Consider the following 27139-nt stretch of genomic DNA (forward strand, 5'->3'; position numbering starts at 1 on the left):
ACGTAGCGAGACTATTTCGAGGTCAGTGTGTCCCGTATCAGTACAATTGTATTTGTTGGTAATTGCCGAGATTTTAAGTATAAAAAAAATTCTCAATGGTATTTTCCTTCATTCTTGACTTACACATACAGGTTCGAATCCTCTTGTTTATTCACCGCATGAAGCAGGTACGTACCTACCGGTTGCGTTTTGCAACGCTCGTAATTGTAATTAGCACGACTTTCTCCAGCCGTTGTTGCGGTTCGACGAAATTGGTCTAAACGTGTACATACCCGTCTTACGTATGGTACATCTGACAACAAGTAACGGAATTGTTCAATATAATGCGGTAAGACTTTAGATATTTTTGGAACGCAGTGAGGAAAAATTACCATACTTATCCACGATGTTATGTGTTATAAACGTGTGAACGCGTGTGATGTAGGCATTTCATACGCGTATAAAGTGAGGCGATTGGATATACTGTAACAGTTTTTGCCACCGTTTGTAAAAGTTGAACTGATCTTCAGCACGGTTTCACTTACTTTCAATGAACATGTACCTCGACTGCGTCTGGATTCACGTAATCGTCTGCGGATCTTTCATCTTTCATCAGATTACCAGTTATACTTGAAATACGGCTAACGATGCACGATGATGATGATGGTGGTGCAGGCTGGTTACGCCGCAGCAATATTGGTCAAGATATCTTCTAACGATCGGTGATACGTCTAACGAGAAGCCTTGCCTCTTGATAAATCATTATCTTATTCATGGCAATAATTCGTTATAACCCGCGACGAAGTTTATATGGTATGCAATATACGTACCGTTTTCTTCTTTTCTGTTGAAAGTATTCATATTCTTGTGTCTATGTATATGTATGGACAGAGGTATATTTCGTGGTCGCTTCGAGACTTCGATCATAAACGCTAGAATTATAAATACATATCTACTCGCATATTTCACATGTTTAGAATATTTTATTATATAAAATATACAGCCGGTCGACGTGGGCCTTAAAATCTAATCGAAGAGAGATCCCGACATTGGTATTATAACGTCGCACTCGACGCAACAATAATTTACTAATAAATAAAATTACACATCTGGTTTACTCTGCTCAGGATAATTTCTGTATGCGATTTCTTCTGCAAACCGGCACTCTAGGACGTCGTGTTTGGCTCACTGCACGGACTTAAACGGCTTCTGGCGCATGGTTAACCGGCAGCCCCATGGTCTGATCATTATCTGCGACAGAAATACACACTCTTGTAACGGAACGCAGGTTAAATACGTCGTGACTCTGTATACAATATCCCTAATGGTGATTCCCTCAGCGAAGGAGCATGGGCATATTTATGCCTTACGACTGTTTCGCGTGATCTCGTGTGCTCCTATCTAGTCAGCGCAGAAACCTGATCGCTGTAGTAGACGACTGGTGTGATTTCGACAAAATTTCGCATAAAACTCAACTTTCGTAACCATAAATGCATCCTGTGAATGTATATGTATATATATACACACACAAACACACATATTCATATACTTGAATTCGGTTTTTGAGCGGAACTTTCGTGTTTATTTTTTAGTCCATTATACAGCTCCTTTTTTTATCGGACATGAGAACGAGAGGGAAAAAGAGAAGCAAGTAAAAAAGGAACTCCGAAAAAAAACGATCGCTTTCAACTTTCAAACGAGGTTTCGGTCATTGTGGTGATAAAATTTTGTAACATCTCGTGAAACTATCCCTACCGATGGCGCCATGAACCTGGAGGATAGTAGGTTTATATAGATAAATAAGTAAAACGTTGGCGAAGCGTATATTTACTCACCTGGTGCACTAACTTGATGGTGTTCATGCTGCACTCTCGAGTAGCCATCGATTACGGTCGTGCCACTAAACTGTCGGTTGCCTCTTACTTCCGGTATCGAATCCTTTTCACTTCCAATTACCATCGACACGTCAGTTTCCTGAGTAGGTGTCTGTCCCTCCGGCGTGAATCTCGTCTGCGCGTTACTACTCATTATACCATCAGCGAAATTCCTCCGTTTCGTAACCTTGCGCATGAGTCCGGAGCCTTTCTTCGTACCCGATTCTTGTTCATCTACAGGTGCAAGGCGCACCGTGTCCTCGTCCGCATTGACGCCGACCTCCGACCTGTCGATGACCTTGTCCGAATTCGGCGCGTCAACGGCAACCCTTATCACCTGCGAAGACGCAGAAACGAACGGATCGGACTGATAAGAATTCGTCGGTGTTCCGTACGAAGTGAGCGCCGACAAATCTTGTATGAAACGGCTGTTGTCACCCTGTTCGAAGTACGGAACATCTTGAAAATTCGTTGCGTCTTTCACCGGCGGAGTTGTGTAGGTCCTTGCTGGCCCTAGAGGATTCTCAGGACTCTGATAAGTCGAATACGAGATCTGATAAACCGGGACGGTGGTTAATGGCTCGTTATTCTTCGGTGGTACCAGTTCTTCGACAAGGGCTTCTGTGTCGTCCAAGTCCTGGGACGAAATATCACCGCTATTACCGCGGTTTCGTGGATCGCTACCAACGTCGAAAGTCACCTGATTACCTATGTTACCTGTACCCTGTCCGTAGACCAAGGAAGGTACAAAGTTATCGGACAGCTGGGGAGACGACTTCGGCTCATTTTCGTTTACGGCCGCACTTTGTACAGCCTGGACAGTATCGTAATCCTGGTACTGCTGGTCTCGGGTGTTCTGATCCTGATCGTAACTGGTTGAGTTAGTCAACGCGAATGATTGTCCCTCCGTTTGTAAAATTTCTTGAATATGTTGACTCTGATGCCGTGTATCGGAATTTCCCAAATTCTGTGAACGATCTTCCTCCTGGTAGTAGTATATCGGTTGACCCGATGGAGGAGGAACTCCTTTGTTTGACTGCAGGTACTGCGCTTGCGCAAAACCTTGAGCGCCACCTTGGTACGGAGCAAATGCAGCCGTTTCATAACCCGGGGGCTTGTAGGTGTCGCGATTTTGCGTGTAGTAGGGATGCTCGTTGGGAGGTGACTGTGAGGTCCGACCATAGATGACAGGAGACTGAGAATCTATGTTTGTAGCCAAGCCATGTGAGCCTGAGTTCCGCACTTCCGACTCTGCAAGGTTGTAAGGATATTTAGAGTCCACGGTCAGACCAGCGACGTGTGGGATTTCGTACTGTGTGAAAGGTACCGAGGGTGCTTGATAGATGGCGATGTTCGACACACCCTTGTAAGGTTCAACGATTCTCGTAACGGTCTCTTGTGCAGTGTTCGCCGGTAGTTTAATGGCAATGTAGGAGCCCCTGGTCTTCGGCAGATAGTAAGTCGTCGGTGGGATCACCACTGTTCTCTCCGTTTGTGGCTCATACAACAGCGACGACAAAATGTTCCCTGATGACTGCGTCGTCGGAGCGTCGTCCTCGGGTCGCGGAGTCGTGTTGGAACCCAAGCCGAATACTGAGGATAAAAATCCCCCGCTGCTGGCTGGCTTCTCTTCCTCAGCAATCTCTGCAATCGGCGCTTCGGTCGTTCCACGGAATCGGGAGAACAAACCTTCGAAAAATCCTGAACTTGAAGTGTCGGTGTTTTCTTTGTTACTAGCACTCTCGTCGTCTTTAACTTCCGGCAGAAAAGCGCCGAGGCCACCGAGATTGTCCAGGAAGCTCAAGTCGGGTTTTTCTCCGTCCACCGACTGGGGCTGGGCCAGAGAGCTCTGGCCTTCGCCCAAGCCGTACATCTGCATTTGCCCTTTCTGGTAGTCAACGTTCTGCAAGTTCGGTGGTCCATAGTTGATTTGTGGAGCCTGTGGGTAGCCCGTGAGTGGCTGAGCCTGAGTTTGCGACTGTGGCGAAACATAGGTCTCATACTTCTGTTGTGTCTGGATGTTGTAGTCGTCGGTTTCAGCTGTGAAACTGGAGCTGTGGTATTCATCAGATTTTTGGTTCGCTACTGCGGGAGGATACGGTGCCGACTGGGATGAATACGTCGGTAAATATCCGGTGGGATAAGTCTCATGGGCAGGTTGCGATTGCTCGTAACCGTTGGAGTAACTACTCGAAGCATAGTCCAAGGACGGACTTGCGCCCGGCGCATATCCCACCTCAATAATGTCCCCTTCCGGCGGGTACAGGTTCTGTGGCTGAAGATTTACCGGGTGAAGATCGATGCCGTTGTACTTGTGGATTTTCCAAACCGGATATTTGGTCAAATCGATTCCCTCGGGTATTGCCGTCTCACCTTGGACGAACCATTGGTTGTTCTCGGGCACCGAAGCTGGGTAGATTTCTGGGGCCTCAGTTGTGGTTTCTGAGGATGTGAATGGCCATATACTTCTCAATGTTCTCTGCCTTTGTAGTTTCTCGAGTCCTTTGGACGCTGTTAAATCGATCTGGTTTGGTGGTCTGGCCAGAGTGAGTCCGAGGATGGAAAGCCATAAGATCTAGGAACGTAAAAATTCAAAAATCCATTAAAATCGACGAAACGTGGGCGTGAAGGAGGATTAAAGTGTAGTTGGTCCATACTACACACTAGGTACTAGACACTTTGATGGGATGAGAAAGGCGTGCAGGTAGATATTATGTGTCTCGACGTTTGTCGGTACGGTACATAAAAGTAAGGTCTAGATTATTACCCACTATGAAGCCGTGACTCCGTGCTATGTTATTACGCGGATTACGGCAATTAAACAACATGATCGTACGTATTAAGTGTGTCATTCTTACGTCGAGAATAGCGTTCTTCAAATGGTTAATTTCGTCTTTTGTAATTATATGTTCTTCGAAGAGACGCTATTGACAGCGATAATTATACGATCTGCCAGCGCCGGAACGGCACTCGCTGTTCTCGATATTACATGATGATAGTTGCAAAATGATATTGGCAGTACAAGATCCAAATACATGTAGCCTGAGCTTCGAAAAAGAGAATGCCGAGTTTTTTGAGAAGCATTTTCATCGTTTTATAGAGTGGATCGTGATTATCAGTTTGTGGAAAAAAACATGAATTCTATACCGAATGTCTTCCAGAATTAAAAGAGGAGTTTAAAAATTCACAACTTAACAGAAACTCAATCGGAGAGGATGTTTCGTCCTGGATGCATAAATGAAAGAATTTTAATCGTTGATTCGATTTCTCTTTTTTAATATAGTAAAAGCAAACAGCGTGAATTTCTTCTCATGATTATCACCAGCACCATAGAATGTTGGAAATGATATGTTTGACAACGTTTTGAGATTGAAGGGCTCCTTGATTAAAATTTCTGCTTTTTTATGTAGCACGACTATCAAACTTTTATACATATTTATATACTTATGCGCTTACGTAAATCACTGATTCCGTATTTTGGTAACAATGAATGACAGAACTGTACCGCAAATGTGGATTGGCAATTAAAAAAAAATATTTGTAATATATATCGCACCTGGTTTCTCATTTTTTTTTTACACACCCGCGCACTTAATAGTACCAAACGAAAGTTCGTAGTTTAATAATAAATATAAATATATATTATGTTATGAGTGAAATAAATAAAATAAATAAGAAGACTTTTGCACCGTACTACGGTTTTATATGGACTGGCCACGGCTGATTTAATCCACTGACTTATATAGCCGAAAAGTGAAAACTACCCTTCTATTGTAACGGCCGAAATATCCGTTAGAATTTTTGGCTTTCCCGTAATTGTTGAAATAAGTAAGAGCTCGGTACTTTCACACGAAGGAAAACCGTGTCATTGAGGACCGATAAGACGCACTGAAATGAGGGTAGGTTTGCTTACCGGTGCAAACGACGGCCGCCCAGCCTGCTGAAGGTGATTAACGATTAGCACGACATTCTAAACCTGAAGAGGAAAATCCAATTTGACCAAATTATTTGCGAGGCCAAGGCTTCGGCTTTACTCGGGAAAACTTAGAGCGTTGTTATTCGGCCAAGTTACCAGCACGCGAGTGCCGATGTTTTAGGTAGGTAATCCAATATATCAGGATAATTTCGTGAAAGCGTATCTAAGGGTACCTTGCTCATGCAGCTTATATCGGTCAGTGTTACATGTGTTAATAGTTTTAATGATAAAATCATTAACACAATATCCAGGCACGCAAAGTGATCATGTTCTCGCCATTAATTCGCATTATCGAGACACGAATGCACGGGACGAAGTGTTTTTAATATTTGTTTAACGTGCAAAACATCACTCTAAAATGAGATTCAATTATTCCTTTTAATTTTGTCAATCACGCTTCGTTACAAGTATATTCGTGTACTAATACTTCTTTACTCTTATGCGCGCGTGTGTGGTGAGTTTTTGTTTACGGGGACAAATTGCCATCCCAAATTTCACAAAAGTTACTTAAATGCATTCGGATGATATTCAGCCGAAGAATCACGTATTTTGTGATGACGTGACACGTAAATTTTTAAACTTTTACCGACTGACAAAGCTTTGAAGGCCCCGGTACATCGTATACGATTTTTTATAAGCCTCCACGGACGTTGATGCGTGATGTTTTGCTATCGTTTGAAATCTTCCACAATTGTTTTAGAATCCTCTATGCATAACCGGGTTTCAAAACGTTCGAACTATTCAAACGATTTAGATTATTATTCGTATGACAAACCCTGTTCATTTTATCCTTATCCGTTATTTAGTGAAGAATATACCTTAACATCGTGTACAGCCAAATATTTACATTCCACCATATTACCGTTGATGATGATCGAAGTTCAATCGCTCCGGCATACTCGCAGCTGTGAGTCTACAATTAATGGCAACTTAAATTCCATAAAATATTTACGACTTTCAGTGTTGCTTAGGCTTGAGTATCCGATTCGTTAATGTGCGTAAAACGAACGCTAGACTTTCAATATTTCGCAGACCATAAAAAAGGCAGTTCTCAACTTTTATAACGACAGAGCTAGGTAAACAATCCGCTCTGTCGTGATAAGTATAAAATTATGGGAAAAATGTAGAATAGCATATTTCGTTGGGAATTCCAAATTCTACATAGTCTTCACGTTTTTTTTTCGATCGTAATGATCGAAAGACAATACCTGTTATCACTGAATGATCTTACCGTCGTCCTTACACCATATAATCTGTCTCAATTTTTTACAGAAAAAATATGCCATTTTGATCACCTGCAATTGCGACGTTCTCCGATGAACGAAATAATTTCGCTTCCGGGTCGGCTAACTCTTCATTTATGCCAAGAATTCAGACTTTCCATAATTGTTTCCAGGTGAGCCAAACAGACATTCAATTTGACAGGATTTTGAACGAAGGCAGAATTTCACTAGGGTATACACTACACGTAAGTATACATATATTTGTGGGTATAACCTGCGCGTTTTGTAAGCGGAAGCAGAGGCGAGCGGAGTGCGGATAATCGCTTAGTTTCGCGGAAGCATATAACTCATGTGAACCCGTATCAGAGCTTTTCATTAAAATGGATCTCAGTGTTTAAAATTACCTCTCATCACGCTATACGGACTCGCAGGCGAGTTACCGAAAATATGTAAATTATCCGGACTGTTGAAGAGAGAAAAAAGAAGAAAGAAATGTAGAAATAAAAGTAACACATAAATTTGAGGCTCGAATTTCTTTGCCTACCGTACTTTCTTTTCTCAACTATCGTATTAGGATCTAAATAATATATATATATATTTCGTTCGGTTTATATTATAGTTTATATATTAGGTTCGTAAAAATTCTAACTACTTTAAGATTTAAGAATTTTATATTTTTCAGATATTGTTACACTGCAATATGCGAAAGTACCCTCCCTGGTATTTTTAAACATTTTTGTGCCTTTTTCGCGGTTCTCATCAGTTTAGTTTATTTTTGAAATTTAGCGGTTGTTGAAGTTCCGTAACTTTCGACTGATGATACATCGAAATTGAAAAATTATATCCACAAAAACAAGGCATTGATTACATTTATTTTAAATCTAAATTTTTGGCAAACGATAAACGGTAAATTTATTTTATTATTTTAACTAATGTTTTGGCGGCTCAAAATTGATTTCGAAGCAAAAAACCATTTATACGACTTGGACATCAACGATTTTTTATTTGCAAAATTTTGAAGAAAATCGAAAATCTCAAGTACCTGACAAAGAAGGTATATCTTTAACGCTTTAGAAAATCTGTGTCGCAATAATTGAAAAATAAACTGCAAACGGTGAAACATTCATCTCTTGAAATTTTCAGCGATAGTTTGCCTTTTTGCACAGTAAGAAAATTATTTCCTTCAAGCCAATAAAGATATTCCTATCTTAGGTAGGAGCTTAGAGTTTTTGGTTTTCCTCAAGAAATTGTGGGAAAAAATTTAAATTTTATAATTATCGAAATGTCAGTTTTTACGTTTCAAATTAATTTTGGTAATCAATAGATTAGAATCAATTTGTAGTATATTTTCTTTCTAAAAATATGTAAAACTGATTCAATCACTGTATGTTGTGCTTGTTGATACGAGTTTTAAATTCCAAAATATCATCGATTGACAATGATTGGATTTCAACGATTGCCAGTAATCTTCATCTGGTGAAAACTACGGAACAGGATTTCTAAAATAAAAAAAAAAATCAGGGAAGATCTTTTCATATACTAAACTACTCTACAGTTTTCATGTACTACAAATCCCAGAAGGAAAAAAAACGCAGTTGTTGTGGTTTGGATCGTGGATGATCGCGTTAAGTTGGATCCCTCGTTAAACAAAAGAAACAAGAATAAAGCGGAAGAAGGCAGAGAAAGGAGTCTCACTACAACGTTTTCCAATTGAGCTACAGACGGTTTGAATGTCCAATGTAATTGGAGTTGCAGCATTATCAACGTGCGCTCACGCATTCTACTCGTATACTCAACTTCAGTACAATGAATTGTTTCAGCGAAAATTCATACCAATATAAACTGTTATGACTATAAGTAAATTGGTCTTCATGGAGTCTCAAACAATTCAGCGATCATTCTTCAAAAATTTAATAACAAACAAATTTTCACATAATTCATAAGCGTTGAAACGTTCTGCTCAACTTTAATTGCACAGAAATATGAAAGACATTTCAAAATTTGCTACCAATTTTTTTAGCCAATTGCGTACTATTCTAAACGCTGTTCTTCGAACGATTTTTACTATTCACACGTCAAGATTTTGATCTAACATAAGTAGTCGGATAAGGTAATATTACACTTACACATTGATTCAAGAATACAATCAGTTAATCATCATTTTTTCAAATGAATTCAGGAGAATTTCACGTCCGAGACAAAGGTGTATCACTTTCTCCTTAATATAGATATATTTTAAACCCCAACTTGGGCACCTGCTATACGGTGGAGTGGTTTCATACAGTATATTTAATACTGATTATCTTGAATGTGAGTTTCCCTTGAAATACAATTCAACAGAGATCGCTCTCAATTTTTCCCTTGAATCTTTCTGCTTCTGTGAATACCACTTTGATCCGTCAACGTCACGAGACACAAAACGGTACGTTAATTTTCTAATCCCAAAATTGCAAAGTGCAAAAGTTTCCGAAGCTATTCTTTGAGCTATTTGAAGAAATAGACTTAGCCAATAAAAGTGAAAAATTCTCAAAAGCTTCATCACAATTTTGTGATTTATCTTCTCCGGTAAATCAGTCGTAAGTGCAACAGAGAAAAATCACTTTATCTCAGGATTGCGGAGGCTGATACTGCGTGGCCAAAGGTAACGGATCCTCAAGGTAGCAGCGGTCGATAGCATATAACGTCGGAAGGAAAGAGAATTGCGTCGGTAAAAAGAGCTGGCGCCTAATTCAAAATCACAAGATCTTAGGGCGCCTAGATGGTACGGTAGAAATACTTCTGAGCTATGATTTCGAGTACAAATATTCTCCCAGGGATGTCGCTGCTGAAAGATGAGCAATTTTTTCCTACACTTTTTGTTGCCTGTTTTTTGGTACCCGAAAATGCAATCATATATCGTACGGTAAAATGTAGATCTGTAGATTCACCTACATATTCAGTAGAGCAAAATGTTGATTGACAATGAACGCATTTGCCGTAACACAGATTGCATTCGATAACGGAACCAGTTCAATGAGAGCCACTTATACAAATGGGTATACAGAGTACGAGTTCGGTCAAGTTTTAATTATTTTCTAGTAAAACTTATTTTTTGAAATTAATGAATCGAATTTCTGATAACAATTAGGGATTTGGCTTATTAATGTTCAGGAATCGATTACAGTTGCAAGCAGTTTCGGGAAAATTATATAAATTATCACAAACATATTGACTAATGCGTTTCGTATCAAAGGTTTGAATTAGAATTATCGTGAGATTTAAGAATCCCTCTTGTTCTCTTATTATTTTATAATACTTCGATAAAATACGATATTTTTAACATTCAAAGATTTCTATTCAAACCACTCTCAACCTTTACATTCTTCAACTGAAATTTAATTTACTTTTCTTTCTGTACGATTCCGTAAACGACGTTGATTGGCCTGGTGTAGATGACGTCACTGTCGCCATGTGGTGACAGCAGCTGTCAACGAGTAGTCGGTTTTTATGCATAAAGATGGCACGCAAGGGCGAAATTAGTCTTTCCGATTCTTTAATCTGGAATGCCCTATTTTCAAGATGTGTAAAAAATAGTTGTCCAAAAATCATCTCGAATCATTGTTCGGGTACTTGATCTTTTAGAAAGAAAAAAAATAACATAAGGCGCTGTACAGTGGAAATTTGACAAATATTCATTGACTGATCTACCGCTAAGTTATGCTAAACAAGAAAATGCAAACTTCTCGTTATTGTCAGTTATACCCACCAAAATTGAATTGTCTATGAAAAAAAAAAAAAAAAGAAAAATACTTTCTTCTCAACTGAAATTTGATTTGTCTTGACAATAGGGTGACTATCTTTTCTTTTTATTTCAGGTTTCACAACCTTGGCAATTGATATCTCCAGATGAACAATCAACTGCGAATCCTATACGTGAAACCTACAATCGTTTTCAGTAATTGCCGATGACCCAAAATCGTATAATGCTTTTTTCATTCCTCTAACACATCAGACTTTTCAGGAAGTAATTACGACATAACCGAATTAGCATCTCCCTGGTTTACCAAAGTTAATTCATACTGTGTTCCCCACTCATTATTTAACGAAATGAAACCTGCCACGCGAATACAACCCAATACTTCTTACCGCTGATGTGATGCAGGCGAGTTTACAGAGTGTGCGCGTAATTCGTGGATAAGAGAATTACAAGCCACGAAAAAAAAAAAAAAAAAAAATTAAGAAGATTGGGAATATCGCAATATAGCGTCCACGCTACGGGCCGAAGCTTCACCAACTTATAAATATGTAACATAATAGAACAGCGCGTGAAAGATTTGGCGTAATTTTAGTCGGAATTCAGTCTCTGTAACGATATAATTGTACGGTTCTTGGGCGTTACGTCATTCCGCGGGGCCCGAAGTAGGTGACCACCGGAGACGCTACCGGGTGAAAGCAAGGGTCAGCGTAAAGGCCATACCGACACTCCGATACATGCGATGTACATCGACGTCGTCCCCACATACTCGGTTTACGTTGGCAGGTTGTTACGCGGAATGCTGCGCCTCTGACACGTTCGCATCCCCGTCTCGAAGCTTCGTCATGCGTCTCTCCGGCTGCAGTTAACTATTACGTCTTAACTATGAGAGACTCCGTCGATCCAGACGAACTAGGAAGGTAGGTATGCCTGACGTCACGCAAACGCGATGATCGCATTTTCAGAGCCGTTACAAATCCGGAAACGCAGGGAATACATGTTTGCCATAAATCAATGATTTGATGTGTCGCGTTGATTTATTCATTTTAAAATAGTTCTATAGCGATATATTTTTTTTCTTACACTATTTTTATGCATTTATTTACAATTTCGTGTACGTAATATGGAGGCTCTTTTTACCTCTCTCCGAAAAGCTCGTTAATTACCACAAATTCCATATAATTGTTTGTAGAATGTTTCATAGATATGTCTGTATTGGCAGCGAACGTATGTATTCAGAAAGCTGCTGCAGGGTTATCTGTAAAAGAATCTTGTGAAACGTCTAATTATACTTATTCTCTGGGATAAATCAGTTGATCGGGGTACAGCGTCTACATATTTCAGGAAATTGTCGGTGAATTTCATATTATTCCGGGAATAATGGACTTGTTATACAAGTATGTGTGAATATTTTGTTCTGGAAATATTTCACCAGTGTTGAATTCTATCTAGTTGCCAGCGTATGTAATTTGCGTATATTTTTTTGTGTTTATGTACGGGCTTTTTCATATCTAGGGCACAGAATTTTACAGAACAAACATTATTCAAATAGCTAAAATAGATATGTAATCTGAAGTTACGGTACGGTTTTTTGTTTCTGAAGAAATTGAAATATTTAAAAATATATATTAATAATAAAAAAAAAAAAATAAAAAAAAAAATTCCAAATCACATAAACTTTTATTGCACTCATGTCACCACAAATAATTTCAGATCTACAGGATAAACTCTCGAATTTGACCTTAACTGATTCTAGGTTTGATAATCGCAGCTATAAGACATGTGAATGTATATAATATTAACAAAAATAAAAACGTCGGTGAGTTCGCATAAAACACTTTCAGTGAAAGTCACCCCTCCAATTTCCATTGCATGGTTTCATGTAAATTGCCGAAGGTTCCGGGAATGCTTATTAATATAAATAATCTTTATTTTGGAGAAAGTCGTAGAGAAAAATTTTCTTTCTCATTAACGAATGAAAATTTCTGTCACCTTTTTCAGAGTCTTCGATTTCTTTAAGACAAAACTGATGAAAGTAAAAAATCTCTATAAAGCAGCCAGCGAACACCTTTCAATCTTTTGATCGCAGAGATGTTGAGAAATTGTTTTTCAAGAAACAAGAAAGAATTTTCATCTTTTTGCAATGCTTTGAAAAAAACCCTCCCAAAAGAAAAAAAAAAATTTCTACACGCTTCTGCATGCGTGATGAAATCATCACGTTCCAAGAAATTCAGAGAATGTATGTCGCGGCCAGTGTCAACGAATTGGAACAGCACTGCTTTCTTGCCCCGCAAATCTTAGCCAGCCAACGGAAATGCGGAAAGGATACAAAGATGCAAGGATGAGCAATATTAAATTTGAAAAGAAACGAAAATAATATGTCAATGTTGGAGACGAATCCCTCGTTATCAATCAGATTTTTTTCCGTTAACTGTATCACCGGTGTTACGGGACACAAATACAAAAGTTGGTGAAAATTATTGGCGGGTAATTATGTGTGCGATACAGCTTTTCCACTCGCATTTACCATTTACAATACTTCATCGTTCGCCTCGCACAATTACCCCGTCATAACTACGACGTTATAGTCTACGTGAGATTTCGCATGCAATTCCGGGTACCCGGAAAAACCCGATGTACACACATGTAGAAGTCCTAACGCACACTCTTGATTTGCGCGTGATACATGCGTACGTGAAGACACCAAAAAATAAATACCTTTGCAAGACAAACGACTGGCGCTAATCGTGTAAAAACGCAGAGTGTAGGTCGTCATACGGTAGTCGGTAGTAGAATGCGTAATTTATTACTCGCATATGGTTTGCCTGCAGGTCTATTATTTCTGTACTCTCTCGATGCGGCTGATTTGCATCGAGGATGCGAGATTACGTATCGATTCTTTCGACTGCTTCTTACAGCAGAAACGCGTATGCGTCTGGAATACCGTTTTTGCGAACCTAATTCAGCCAGCGGCACTGTAGAATGTGCTACCGCTAATAAGGTGGAAGAAATAATCGTTGAAAGATCGTTCAACTCTGATAACTGGATTATCGACTCGGGCGTGCCTACCAACTGAGAACGCAATGGCCATCAAAAGAGCTTCAAGGAATATCTTAGAAGGATCGACCGGTACAGCGTATAATATTTGGATTCCATGTAGGTCCTATCAATTACATGTGATGATTAGTTTGTTAGATACTTTTTTCAAAACTGTTCAACAGTCATTTGTTTTCTTCCGTGGTGAAATTCTACAAACTTCATGTTTTATCGGGATTTTATGGCAAAAATAAAAAATTACTATTCAGGACGTACGCGAAAATTAAAAAAATGCAGCAAAATGTTTCCTTGCTTGCTCATTTGCACAACCAACTATTGCCAACCATAAGTGTGCGCTTTTCTACGAAATAAAAACTTATATCTTGGGGCTTCCTAGTTTCACTTACAATACTGACACAAATCTGATTCATTCATTTTATTTTCTTATTAACTACGCCTGTTTATAATTAGATTTGCATAGAAATGGTCTAGCGCCATTGTGCTGTTAAAGATACACATACTTTCATCGCTACTGGTAACGTAGATGAATCTTTAATTAAATATCCACTTTTAAATTGTCGTCGCAAAAATTTTCATGTTCTGCTTGAAGAAAATAGAACTATAACAACATTATAACGATTGGTTTGAAAAATCTAGAAAGTGGCACTGACCTGACTTTAATGCATATTCATCGTCTCGTTTTAGAAATGAATCTGCCTGAGGTGAATAAGATTCTCTGTGTAGAGTTTGAAGAAATTTCTTCCATCATCGATGCTGTTCACAAACAAGATTTATACGTCCAATAGATTATCCATCTAAAGAAATATTGTTTGGATCTATTACGAACAGCTAAAAAGCCCCAATCTGTTCACGTGTACTTGAAATTCCTTGATAATGTTCAAAAAATAGGGTAACAGACTCCTAAAATAAATATGCAAAAACGGTGTAATTTCTGAATGTGCGATGTTTTACAATGTATAGTAAAGAATTCGCCACGTGTCTGTGTGATATCTCTAAGCCTGTAGACGAGGTCAATAAACCGCGCTATTTTCAACCTCTATTATTTTACGCGGATGGAGTTGCGGTAAATGTGAGCTTAGAAAACAGAAAGTAAATAAAAATATCGTAAAACTGGGAGTACATCCGCGTTTAGACTGCACGCCGGGTGCGGGGATATGGGAGAATACCTGTTCCCTTGCAAAACAGTAGAGAAATGTATAATGTATCCGAGTGTATAATAACAGGTGGGTAATTTAAAATACGTGAAACCCGTAGAAGGAAATGATTAAATTGGCGATTCCCTACTTTCAAAATCGATCGCTTTCACGGTGAGTGTGCGCGCGCCGTCGCGCCATCGGAATTTCAAACGTCGAAACGCGAACAGCGTATGCAGACAGAATCTGCCTTATATCAACGAGAACGGTGATCGCTCAACAGATGTCCCGGTTTTTGAAGGAGGCCGTTGGCTAACCTTTCGAAAGTATATTTTTTGATCTTTGTTTTTTTTATCAGGTGGTCCCCTTCCTCTTCGTTCGACTTCTATTTTCTCTTTCTCTCTTTCTCTTTTTCTTCTCGTTGTTTACACCTTTTTGTGGGTCTTGACGAAAAAATCAAGTCCTTCTTGTGAAAGTTGCCCCCTGGCAACGTGGGCTGCTGCAAGACGCGCGTGTGTAACGTGGAGCGCGATAAACCTCGGGTTGTATGGATATTATCCACGTACGTGTACGTAATAAGCGTATTAAGACGAGACTCGAGGCGATCGCCGCGGTAAATTTCATTTGTTTTCTTATTCAATGGTCTACGTAGATCCGTATGATTCATGGCGCGAGTTACAAGCTGGACGTGGTTTCAATTTACCAGGGTTAGGGTACAGATGTAGGGTGAGCGGCCTACATGAGTCAGGCAATCACGCTTCTCACTTTCGCTCATTCCTCCCCAAGTATCCTTTTATGGACTTTTAGCTTGCGTTCTACGATTTTACTCCTTTATTATTGATATGTTCTTTTTTCTACCTGTTTCAGCTATCCGGCAACAGTTTCCAGCAAGGTTACTACCGTTCAACTAATTTTCAGCAAATTTCGACTTGAGACTGCAATAGCTACTGGAGCGATTATAGTTTTCGAATAGCTGTGAATGTACAGATTTGCGTGCAGGTGAAAATATTGTTGATTAACATCATTGGGCCTTGCGACGAATGCATATGCATACAGTACATATACATACATAGTAATTGAATACATTTTTTAATTTTTATGTAAAACTACATAAAAAAGCTTTATTTCGCCACCGTTTTCTTGCAAAAAATATGTATAAAAAACATCATCATCATCATCATCCTCTCATCATATTCGCTTATATAATACAGTCGTATAAAAATAATAGTGTATTCGTTTCGTATAATTATATTACAAATGGGAAACGAGACTGGGATTGGGCGAGTCCCGGGCCTCGTCCCTGTGTGTCTGTGTACGTGTGAGCATCGCGAGTTCGTATGAGTGGGATTTGGGGGTCTTAAAGGCTGGGGAAAAGGGACCGCGAAATATAGTTGACTAGTAGGGGCCTGAGGCACCAGGGGGGCCGTAGTTTGAGCTCGGTCCGCTGGGGCCGCTGCCTCCGCCGATCGATCCGTGGCCGTCGCTGCCGCCGTGACCGCCGCCAATACCGCCGCCGATACCACCGCCGTGACCGCCGCCGATTCCGCCGCCGATTCCACTGTCGAGTCCTCCTCCGATTCCTCCGCCGATTCCTCCGCCGATTCCTCCGCCGATTCCTCCGCCGATTCCACCGCCGATTCCACCACCACCGCCGGACGTGACCTCTTTCTAAAATGGAAAAATATCAGGCCCCAGGACCGTTAGCTTTGTTCAACGAGTTGAATCCACCTTACATACTTATTATAAAGCTAAACTCGGAGAAACTCTGCAAGGAGTGCAACATTCGTGTTCTCAATTCCCTACCAGCGCGACTTTTTTTTTCCACTCACCTGGGTCTTGTACTTGATGAAGTAGACCTCTGGCTTGCTGGGCTGGGTGGGAGCGATGGTTGGCAGATTGATTTCTGGCGCCTCATCGGGTTTCTTGACCAAAACGTAGATGAGGGTCTTCTGCTCGTCCTGTTGCGGCAGAGCCGGGATGACGGGGGCGGTGGGGGTGGGTGGGGTTGGGGCCTTAATGAAGATGATTTTGTAGTGCTTCTGTGGGGGCGCTGGGGGCAAGATAGGCCTGGAGGGTCTGTCTTCGGGCGCCTCTGGGGGTGGGACGTGGACGTAGATGTGCTTCTGGATGAGGGAGCCACCGCCGCCTACGGCGCCGCCTCCGAATCCGCCACCGAATCCACCCCCAAATCCACCGCCTGATCCGCCGAACGAGCCGCCTCCTCCGGAAATACCGCCGAACGAGCTGCCGCCTCCAAACGAATGGCCTCCGAAACCTCCGGAGCCGCCGGAGCCTCCGAAGCTTGTGAAACCGCCACCTCCGCCGCCGCCGCCATGGCTGCTTCCGAGGCTCAGACCGCCTCCGCCGATTCCACCGCCGAGGCCAAGTCCTGCCAGTCCTCCACCGGGTGCGCCGTAGCTTCCGCTAGGCTGAGAGTAAGAGTAACCGGCCTCCGGCCGTGCCATAGCCACCGCGGCTAGCGCCACGATCTGAAAATATTCAAGATTAGGTTAGGTTTGACGTTAATTTCCGGTTCGAGGTGTGAAGAAGACATTTTGGCGATTCGATTTTTTTTCCGATTGAAAGAATTAGACGAAAAACAACCCGGGCTTTCTTTCAGGTTCGTTTTTTGTCTTGTGTGACATGATAAAAGAGTGTGTAATTATTCGTCGGAAGTACACGTTCGGTTTAGTGCCGGTTCACCGAAGATGATTCCGTCGACCCGGAACTGCACCCGGCAGCGGGAGGTGAAAGTGAAGTGACTATAAGAAAATATAATACTCGATCTGTTCTTCTTAGTAAAAAAAAGGTTGAGTTTTTTCTTCGTTAAATAACGAAAATCACAAATTTACACGTATATTCCTGTGCGAGTGAGTGAAAGAGAACAAGAGTGAGTGATAATTTTTTTCACAGATTATAAGAAAAATCTGTTTTTCGCAATCTTTTTCGTTTCAGGTTCTTTTTTATTTCGAAATTCTGCACTTCGTTATTATTTTTCACAAGCCATATAATCCGTCTCGTTCCTGATTTGTTGTTAAATAATCCTCAGAATATTTTGAGAGTATCCTTCCTTCCTTCCTTCCGACGAAGACGACGAAGAAGTTCGTATGGTTAATCTCTCGTTATACGTTTATTATCTTCCGTCACATGCACCGCGATTCGTCAGTGTAATTATTATCGTTGCTTAGCGGATGGGTAGAGGATGAGAAAAGAAAAAACGAAACAACGAGAACAAACACGTTGCCGTAGCTTCGAGGATTCCGTTGAGTATACGATGTACTCACCATGAATGCTCTCATGGTTGCTGCGGTTCCTTGATTTGAGGACTGATGCTCCGTGGATGTCTTGAGGCCCCCTTTTATACAGACTAGGCCCCACTCGCTCCGACCCATCACCCATGAGATGCGGTAGAGTTATTGCAAATCCAGTCATTGTTCGTTTATTTATTTACATCTGTTAGAGTGGTCGGAAAAATTTGAAAAAAAATCCGTCATAACCGCACTTCGTTTTCCAATAAATGAAATTTATTCGAAAAATTTATCAGTGAGATTTACACCTTTAGCGGCAATGCATTCTTGGAATAGAAAGTCATCATTTAAAAAACACCGCATCTTCACTGTAGAGCCACTCGAACGAGAGGTGTCGCACAAAACTTGGATTTTAATTCTTTAATTGAGAGTCAGCCAGCAGTCTTCTTTCTTTCTCAATTTCTCTTCAAACATCTCATTACCTCTCTCCCTCTCTCTTTCTGTCTCTCTCTCTCTCTCTCTCTCTCTCTCTCTCTATCTATCTATCTATTTTTGTCTAATTCTCTTACTCTCTAACTTTTCACCTTAATTAAGCCGATATCCAAAACAGCTCGATTATTACCTAGACGATTGGGGAAAAAATTGTTTCAGTTAAAGAACAACAAAAAAATATGAAATTTACGACCTAAATCGAAAGTTAAGTGAAAATTTTTTGATGCAAATTCGTAGAATAATTCGGTTAGATCGGGTGAAAGGCTCCATATTATGAAATCATGGTAATACTGTGTATCTTTCTAGTGGCAAGTTATCGCCAACGTACGCACCTTTTTGTATTCCAACGTATTACGAGACTATTTAAGATCCGCAGGAGTGAAGAGGCTCACTGACCTTGTACCACTCTCGTTCATACGTAATTAAAGGAAACTTAATTACGATCTATTTGTTGTACAGCAATCGTTGCATGCAGGGTATAATTCGGATAAACGTAGGTACCCGTGAAGGTTTATACCTAATCTATCTTGCGAAACAAAAGACAAAAAAGAGCAGTAAATAAAAAATCACCGGACATCTAGTTGTCTGTAGAAAGGCGTCGAAATACATCTGACCCGGTTATATTCATTTATTCTTGACTCGCGCTATCATGATCAGTTTTTAATATAATTACCAAGACAAAAATAAAAAATAAAACTAAAAAGCAAAAAGCTGAGGACCAGCTCGCTTGCACGCCTAATTGCACACGGATTCATGAAATGAACTTCGACTTATCGATTTCCCTGCGGTGTAACTCTGGATTCCGATTGATTTAAAATTAATTTATCAACCGGACTACTTTTCTCCTTTAACGCGTTGCGCCTCCATCAGGTTACATGTGTGTGTGTGTGTGGTATGCATATACATGTGGGTCAATGATCAATGGTCTGCTACTCAAGATTTGTTCTAGCTAAAAATTATCGACCAAGTCATATGAGTACATCCCGGAATGCTGATAAATATCTACGATATTATTTATCAACGGTTTCACTTCTATGTTTAGTTGAGCATCAAGGTGTAGAGGGACGATTCACGTTCCGATAATTTGTCGAGGACACGTCGTGATTTCCGAATCTGGAGACGAATCAGCTTGATAAAAGTTGACAAATGGCATGGGTTCTTCTTTTTCAATTTAACTGAACTTTTTGTATCAGCAATACGGCGTCCAAAAATAAAAAAAATATAGAAATAGCAGGAAAAAATGAGTTGGAAGGATGAAAGGAAAGAGCGAAAAAAATTTAATTTCAGCGGTGATTCAAAGTTACATAGTTAACTGCAATTTGTGGTCTAACCTTTAAAACTACTCTGTAGTCTACGGATCGACATTATAAAAAAGATCTCCGTGAAAAGAAAACGCACTTCACTGAATCAGAGTTCAAACTTTCGAGCAAACTGTTTCTAAATAATATTGACCCAACTTTCCCACAAGATGAGGCGCCAAATGATTTTGTACGCCTAAATGTAAAAAACTAGCAAAATACCTGATAATTTAATGTCATGCCTATTACCCAGAGATTGCATAACGCACGCTTCTGAGTGCGAATAGCTATAAATAATGTAGCTGAAATTAAACGCTTGTGCTGCGAACCACTCAACACCTAATCACCGATTGTGAGCAGTCTCGAAATATTTTGAAGATGAGATTACCCTAGGTTTACAATAGAACTGTAGTGTTAAATGGCGACAGATACATTGTCACGGCACGTACATCAGCTGACTTATTGTTAAAGAAATCTCACAAGTGTGAGGTAATCAAAAGCTGTTCGCATCGCATGCTGTAAGGATCACGCATGTACACAGCTTTTATGCCAGGCCATCAAATTCCAAACAGCTTCTAGAATTCTGTAGACTAGTTTCAAGACTTGAATAACGAGTTTAGATCCTAACACTGGACGAAAATGGAGAGGATGTAAAAGAAGGAATGAAACAAATCGGCTGCCGAAAACTCGGCGTATTGTTAAGTATTTCAAAATCTCATATTCTCTGCCCGTTAATTAACTGTGTACAGAACGATTCTCCTAGTTCTTATTACTCGATCGTAGCCTCGAGCGAACACTTAACCGAGTAATATTTGTCGAAAGGGGAACCTAGTTCGAAGATTTGTGTCTTGTACGCTAGATAGAAGCGGTCGCAGGATGCCTGACGGGTCGGGCTCGAATTGGATACGGCAAATTGAGAATTACGTCAATTTACACAGTCTGCGGATGAGTGTGTGGCCATCCTAAAATCAAGGATGGTTAACGTGGAGGGAAAAAATGACACGAAACGGGATTACGATGCTGCTGCAGCAGTCGCAGCAGAGGCGGTGAGTAAAAGTGAAGAGATGCCTAGGCTGCGTTCCACATATGGAGTCGGACTTGAAGCGGATGGCCATTGGCTCCGAGGGAAAACCACATCTTCGCCCCGGCATCATCCGGTCGTTTCAAGTCGAATGCTCCAGGGCAGAAAGGCAAAGTCCTTCTGTAAGCGTCGGGTTCATCCTCTCCTCATTCCTCTCATGGTCGCAGATGCGGTGAAACCAAAAGACGCGACCGCGCTTCGAAACACCTGAATCAATTACAGCCCCGATAAACACAGTTACATATACTTACCAGCCGTCGCATTACACGCGCATTATGTCGCTTGTTCCCGGAGATATAACAAGTGGATTTCGCCGTGACCAAAAAGTTCACGCGACCTTTACGAACCTCTGCCTTTGATACTTACAATCATCACAGCTCGGCAGATGCCTGTACAGCGTACGTAGGAAATAACGCGATATGTCATTATTTGACATTATCTGTGCGCCAAGTGAAACCGAAACAAGCCAATCCATGCTATTTAGGCGGCGTGCAGCGTGCCTGACGCCCTCGCTATGGTTTTCGCAAATGCAATCGCTCGGGTATGTAATACGGGTGATATATTCCAGTGCCTAATTGGCTCCCTAATTGATTTTGTAATTTGAACGCACCACGTTGGGTATCCATCATCGTGAGAAAACCAGCAGAACTCGTTATAGTGGAGTAACATCATCGTGGATGCGTAAGCCCCGTTTAGATCAACGCCGCGAGTCGTCGAACAGGCACGATTAACTAGAGCAACTCCTCATACTTAATGTGGTTACTCAAGCATACGCATACGAATCATACATGCGCTGCGATCAAACACAAGGGCGAAGAGGTCAGGCTAGGCGAAGCTAGTTTTCCGAACATTCTCGAATCACAAGCTGTTTCGCATCATTTTCTTGGACCGACGATCCGTCTGATGTTTTTCACCTGTATAAAATGTAAAATTTCTACAATTGACGTTTGATATGAACATTCATGCTAGGTATAGGGAAATAAATGTATAGGGATTGTCAAGCCAGGAAAGTTGCGATGGTTGGATTAAAACTCGATGTACATGTATGCGATAAAAATGTTACTGTCATCAAGTGTGGTTGAGAATTTTAATGCCAATCGAGTTTGCCGCGCGATTATGTACATCTATACATATGTGCATAGAGTAAGTGTTTGACAGGAGTTTATATGGAACTTTTATTCCGTGAGGAGAATCCAACTAGACATATAAATTTACCGTCGCGGCAGACTTCGTGCAGCCTGAGGAAGCAATACATATCGAGAAATTACTATTGTCGCAATTTAGAGAGTGGAAAATCTTATGGAGTGTAATGAGAGAGCGAGGGGAAATAGGTTGGATTGCCGCTTAACTCTATACCGTCAGTAATTTTCGCCAACTATATTTCGACACGACGGTTCTGACACATTTGCCTTTTTTTTTTACCCGGTCAACTTACAAATAGGCTTCAGTGGGCAAAAGTGTAACACGTAGAAACGTTTGCAAAAGTAGCCTAACTCGGAATATATTCAAGCGAAATGAACGCACCCGGTGCCAGCCTTTGACCTTTAACTCTCTAGGAAGAAGGAAGTGTAGATACATGTATAAAGAAGAAAGGCAAGTGCCACGACGAACATTCTGAGCTATAGGCTGTGACGGCTGCCCGAGTAACGATGGCAAAAAGAATTTCCTCGGTCGACGCCGCGTTTAACCAAAGGAGAACAAATTTCACGTCGTAGGACCAATTCGCGCCTGCAGATCACAGCATGAATACCTGCAGGTGATTGTCGCCGAGCGAAGACGATTTCCTGTATACTGACTGGCCAGCTGAAAATGTTTTCTTGTAGATGCTAATCACCGAGTCACACTCTCTCTCTCTCTCTCTCTCTCTCTCTGTCTCTCTGTCTGCACCTATCGAACTTTCCGTGTATACCGCCGCCTAGCCTGGCGTGGGTGCGTGGCCGTCTTCTCTTACATCTACATGCGTTTGAAACCAACCTGTCCACTCGGACGGTGCAGCAAGCGGCATTCATGTGGCAGCTGAGAGAGGGAGAGAATCACAGCCTGGCGAACCTGCAATGATGGTGCAATTGCACATTGCCATGTCTGCGCGGTGACACTTCGAGGCAGTTCCTGGTGATCCTCCAGCCAGGAAGGCCGGTCATCGCTTCCTAGTGACCCGCATTGTGGAAGATACTCGCTTCCCATTTGAAATACAGACGCGCAAAGAGCGGTGGAGAGCTCGCGAATTCCCCGACTCGTACTCTCACTATCGTGATTTCTTTTTTTACTTCCTTTCCTTTTTTCATTTGCATTTCGATAACAATAGGAGAGATAATCCATTTATCGCAAAGGGGGACAGATATGTTTTACGATCGTACGTATACGTATGCTTATACGTACATACGCGCATATACAGTATCGAGCATATATTCGAACACATGGGAGGGCGACGCATCGGAAGACGCGCGGGCACATTTCTATGGCTGCTGAAGAAAGTTAAGAATTTTCACCTCTTAGAGAAAGCATATCATCACACGTGTGTGTTTCTCGCACACTTCGCCTGCTCCTTCGGAGTAACAGCAACAGTAGCAGTAGCACCGACAGCACGTACTTTGTCTTACCTCATTCTTCATCCGAGGATGCATAGGAAGAAAAAAAATTCCTTCTGTGGGTTCAAGTGACTGCCGATTACCGGTGTTACGCTTAATGAGACAACGTTCTTTCATTCAAATAAGTCCCTTAAGCTATATGGCAATTTCCAGCATACTTTACGCCGTGAATTGAGAACACTTCTTGCTGATTCTTCATTCTCAAATAAGAACTTTTGACACTGCAAAGTATACTCATGCTCCCGTGGATACAGGTTCTTCCATTTCGAAGTATTCTTGAGTCTGTGACGAACATGCGGCGGCTGTTTATAGTCATAATGACGACAAATTGCAGGGTAAACACGTTTAACACAGTTGGCAGTTGCGTTTAGCTCCGTTTAACGTAGGGTCACCAAAATATTTTGCATGTATGTTTAGAAATTCACAGATTCCTGTTTAGTGTGTCATTGGGTCAATCCACTGTCTTCGGGGGCCGTTATGACCCAGGTGGTTGTTTGGATATTCGTTGTAGTTTTATCTAGGTTGAATTGTTTAGAGAATCGTATCGTTCAACGACCTTTCGCATCATCTCCGAAATTATTTATACTCATCTTCACGCGAGTAAATAAATATGGTTTTCTATTTTCGACGTCCCGGCAGTGAATGAAGCCTCACAAAAATACTCGTCAAAAGTACGCTTATAGATTGATCAACCTTGCAATTATACGCCTGCAATGCTGGATTTTTTTTAACTAGTCTCAAGTCCATGCGCCATTTACACAAGAGAAACGAGGATGTTCACACATTCGATACATTTTGCATTATCTTTTTCATAAGTACGTTGTGGAAGTGTCAAATTTTTCTCACGAGATCACGCAAACCTTTGTGTGAAATTCGCAATTCTACATACGAAATCAAAGTTTCATATTCCGTATGTAATTTGTTGAATTACCGCAACGCTTTCATTTTCAACTATAAAAGATAAAGGGTTCGCTGTAATACACATAATAATTTATAAAAAGCGTGTTGCACAATTTCTCACTGATACTTTTCTTGTATACTCTTCTTTCGTTAACCGTCCGTTAACGATTATGTATCACGTAGTATATTTTTCACGTAACATTATACATATATACCCTGCTTTGTGCATTCCGCCAGTTCATTTCATGCTACGTTAACGCCTGTCTTGTTTCGTGAGATATTGCTTTGCTCGCCTTGTTGTTAGGTGCGTGTTATTCTCTATACTATAGGTTTCCACAGTCCGTAAAAGGACTACATACCATCAATTTTAAAATCAGTTGTACAACGTGTTAATCGAAAGTTGGAAATTTATTTTTCTTGTTCTTTTGTACATTGTTATTATTATTACTTTTATTATTTTTCTTTTTTTTTTTTACTCAAGCGAAAAATTCAGGAGTGGTGATATATTTTTTCTCACATCCATTGCTTTCAAGATCTTATATTATACATACAATGATGTGCTGTCAATGGTTTTTTCCTTTTTAATTTCAGAACAAGTGGGTATATCATATCGTCCGTCATTTTTTCAATTGGAGATATCGATGCTTTTATTGGATAATACTCAACTTCCGAAGCATCGATCGCGTCGTTACGATTTGAAACTGCGGGGTTATCTCGAGGAGATCTCGGTTAAAATGGAGCAACTGGAAACGAACGTGGGCGTGCTCGGTTAACCGAGCCTCTCACTTAATCCGACCGATCAAATCTTTGCACCGCAATTCTTCGACCTGACCAATGCGCGTCTACTTTGTCTTAGGATAATTTTTGCGGTCAGCTGTTTCTTACTACTTTATTCCTATCTCTCTCATGATTTTTCAATCTTTTATTATTCGCCGATTGCAGCAACCACAATATTGTGACTGCGTGGTAAAAGTGTGCAACACAATGAAATTCACCGATGACTAACAAGTTATACTTCCAAAGAGCCCTGCACAAAATTACAGCTCGAAAGAGCACGAGGCATGTTACAATTAGATCATTATGGACCGAGAGGAGGATTTGCACCAAGTTTGTGAAGGTCGTTCGTGAACGAAGTGAAGCCACCGATTTTACAGTAGACGTCCCAAAATGTGTTCAATTGAGACCAAAGTTGATTTGATATGGAAATAATTTTTTGCCCAAGACTAGCTCGGTCCGATTCGAAAAAATTTGAAATTGTGGTTGTGGTCTATATCTTCGACGACCCGCTGCAATTACATCATAAAAACTACTAGGTATATCCGCCAATGATAAGCTACACTAATATCTTTTCGTAACGTTCAAAGAAATTAGCAGACAATTGGGCCTGAAACTATTGTACAAAAAATCATATTCAGTCCGATCCACGTTTGTATCATGACTCAGAAATCTGGAAAGCTCGTGAAACATCATAATGTGCAGATATGGTTTCAGGAGGCTTAGTTTCCCAAAAATTTGCCTGCAACTGCTTTACTGTAGGCTTGATAGGTAGAGTGATAAAATAAACGATAATTTTGTATGGGAGTTTCGAAATCTGTGTCTGAAATATTGGCTAGGTCTGGTTTGTATTAAAAAGAGAAAATCACGTGAGCAATAAATGAACTAACCAGTTTGACCGACCGTCTTAAAAATAATTTTGGAAGGTATTGTCACCGGCTAAACAATTACCGCGACGTAAATGGGTTTTAGAAGTTAACCCGTCACTGCCGTTGACAGGATTATTGTGCATGTTCCCGTGAGTTGATAATTCCGTCACGCTACGACCGTATATGCAGCAGGTGAATGTTATAATTGTGTTTTATGTAGGGTAAGATTAAATATTTGTCTTTACACACGTGCATACACATGTACAGCGTATTGCAGAAATGAGGGGCAGACGAATTTATGGCGGTACAAGGTGTGAGCCTTTGGCGACCGGCGTTGGGCAAAGGAAATAAAAAAAAACAGAACAAAAAACAAGAACAATGATAATAATAATACCCGCGACGACAGGTGTACAGGCACACAACCGTGTACCTCGAATTTACAAATACGTGGCACGTTAGTGAAACTGAGAAATATCTCTTGGTATTGCGCAAAATGGGATGCAGAGAGGCGTAAAAACGAACATTGATATTTCAGCTTCTAAATAGAAACGGCGTTAGAAAAGATGTAAATGGTGAGTATTTTGCTATGCCCATAATACCTCCGGTCAGCGAAACGTTTCAACGCACGCGTTTGGTGAATATTAACTAGAGTTGAGGTGAGAGGCTTTAACACATTTTACGACGATCCTAATTAAGCGAGTTGGAATTTCGTAAAATCGAAATTTTCGACCCGGCGAAGAAGGCGTCATTCATGGATTATGAGGAGAGTGGGCATAAGGTATGACGTGGGTTTTACGGCCGAAGCGCGATGAGTTTAGCCGTTATTTCGAACATAGCTATTTACCTAAACGTTGCATTACGAATACTCGCGTAGACAGTCTATCATTTGTGAGTCGACGTTTGATCGTTTCGCC

At 40.8% G+C, this 27139-nt stretch overlaps 2 protein-coding genes across 2 annotated transcripts; both read right to left on the minus strand.

Moving 5' to 3' along the window:
* Nucleotides 1-942: 942 nt before the first annotated feature.
* LOC107220209 lies at nucleotides 943-6686 on the minus strand. The gene is made up of 4 exons (XM_046743123.1): nucleotides 6648-6686; nucleotides 5767-5823; nucleotides 1815-4428; nucleotides 943-1230 (listed from the first exon to the last, which is right to left on the minus strand). Exons 1-4 carry the CDS (start codon nucleotides 6684-6686, stop codon nucleotides 1178-1180), a joined length of 2763 nt encoding a protein of 920 aa, XP_046599079.1. The 3' UTR covers nucleotides 943-1177.
* Nucleotides 6687-15783: 9097 nt separating this feature from the next.
* On the minus strand, nucleotides 15784-18344 carry LOC107220197 (glycine-rich cell wall structural protein). Its single transcript, XM_015658678.2, has 3 exons — nucleotides 18260-18344; nucleotides 16805-17464; nucleotides 15784-16643 (listed from the first exon to the last, which is right to left on the minus strand). The coding sequence occupies exons 1-3, from the start codon at nucleotides 18272-18274 to the stop codon at nucleotides 16371-16373; spliced, it is 948 nt and encodes a 315-aa protein (XP_015514164.1). The 5' UTR covers nucleotides 18275-18344; the 3' UTR covers nucleotides 15784-16370.
* Between the last annotated feature and the right edge of the window lie 8795 nt (nucleotides 18345-27139).

The sequence above is a fragment of the Neodiprion lecontei genome, chromosome 6, assembly GCF_021901455.1.
Source record: "Neodiprion lecontei isolate iyNeoLeco1 chromosome 6, iyNeoLeco1.1, whole genome shotgun sequence".
In the NCBI taxonomy this organism is placed as follows: domain Eukaryota; kingdom Metazoa; phylum Arthropoda; class Insecta; order Hymenoptera; family Diprionidae; genus Neodiprion; species Neodiprion lecontei.

Bases quoted from the DNA above. Each gene is read 5' to 3' on its own strand.
- LOC107220209 (XM_046743123.1), bottom strand. From the start codon at position 6,686: ATGGTGGAATGTAAATATTTGGCTGTACACGATGTTAAG. The intron at 5,824-6,647 runs GTATATTCTTCA...CTTCAGGTTTAG, and splicing joins TGGCTGTACACGATGTTAAG to AATGTCGTGCTAATCGTTAA. The intron at 4,429-5,766 runs GTAAGCAAACCT...TTACGTTCCTAG, and splicing joins GGCGGCCGTCGTTTGCACCG to ATCTTATGGCTTTCCATCCT.
- LOC107220197 (XM_015658678.2), bottom strand. The intron at 16,644-16,804 runs GTGAGTGGAAAA...TTTCCATTTTAG, and splicing joins TCATCAAGTACAAGACCCAG to AAAGAGGTCACGTCCGGCGG.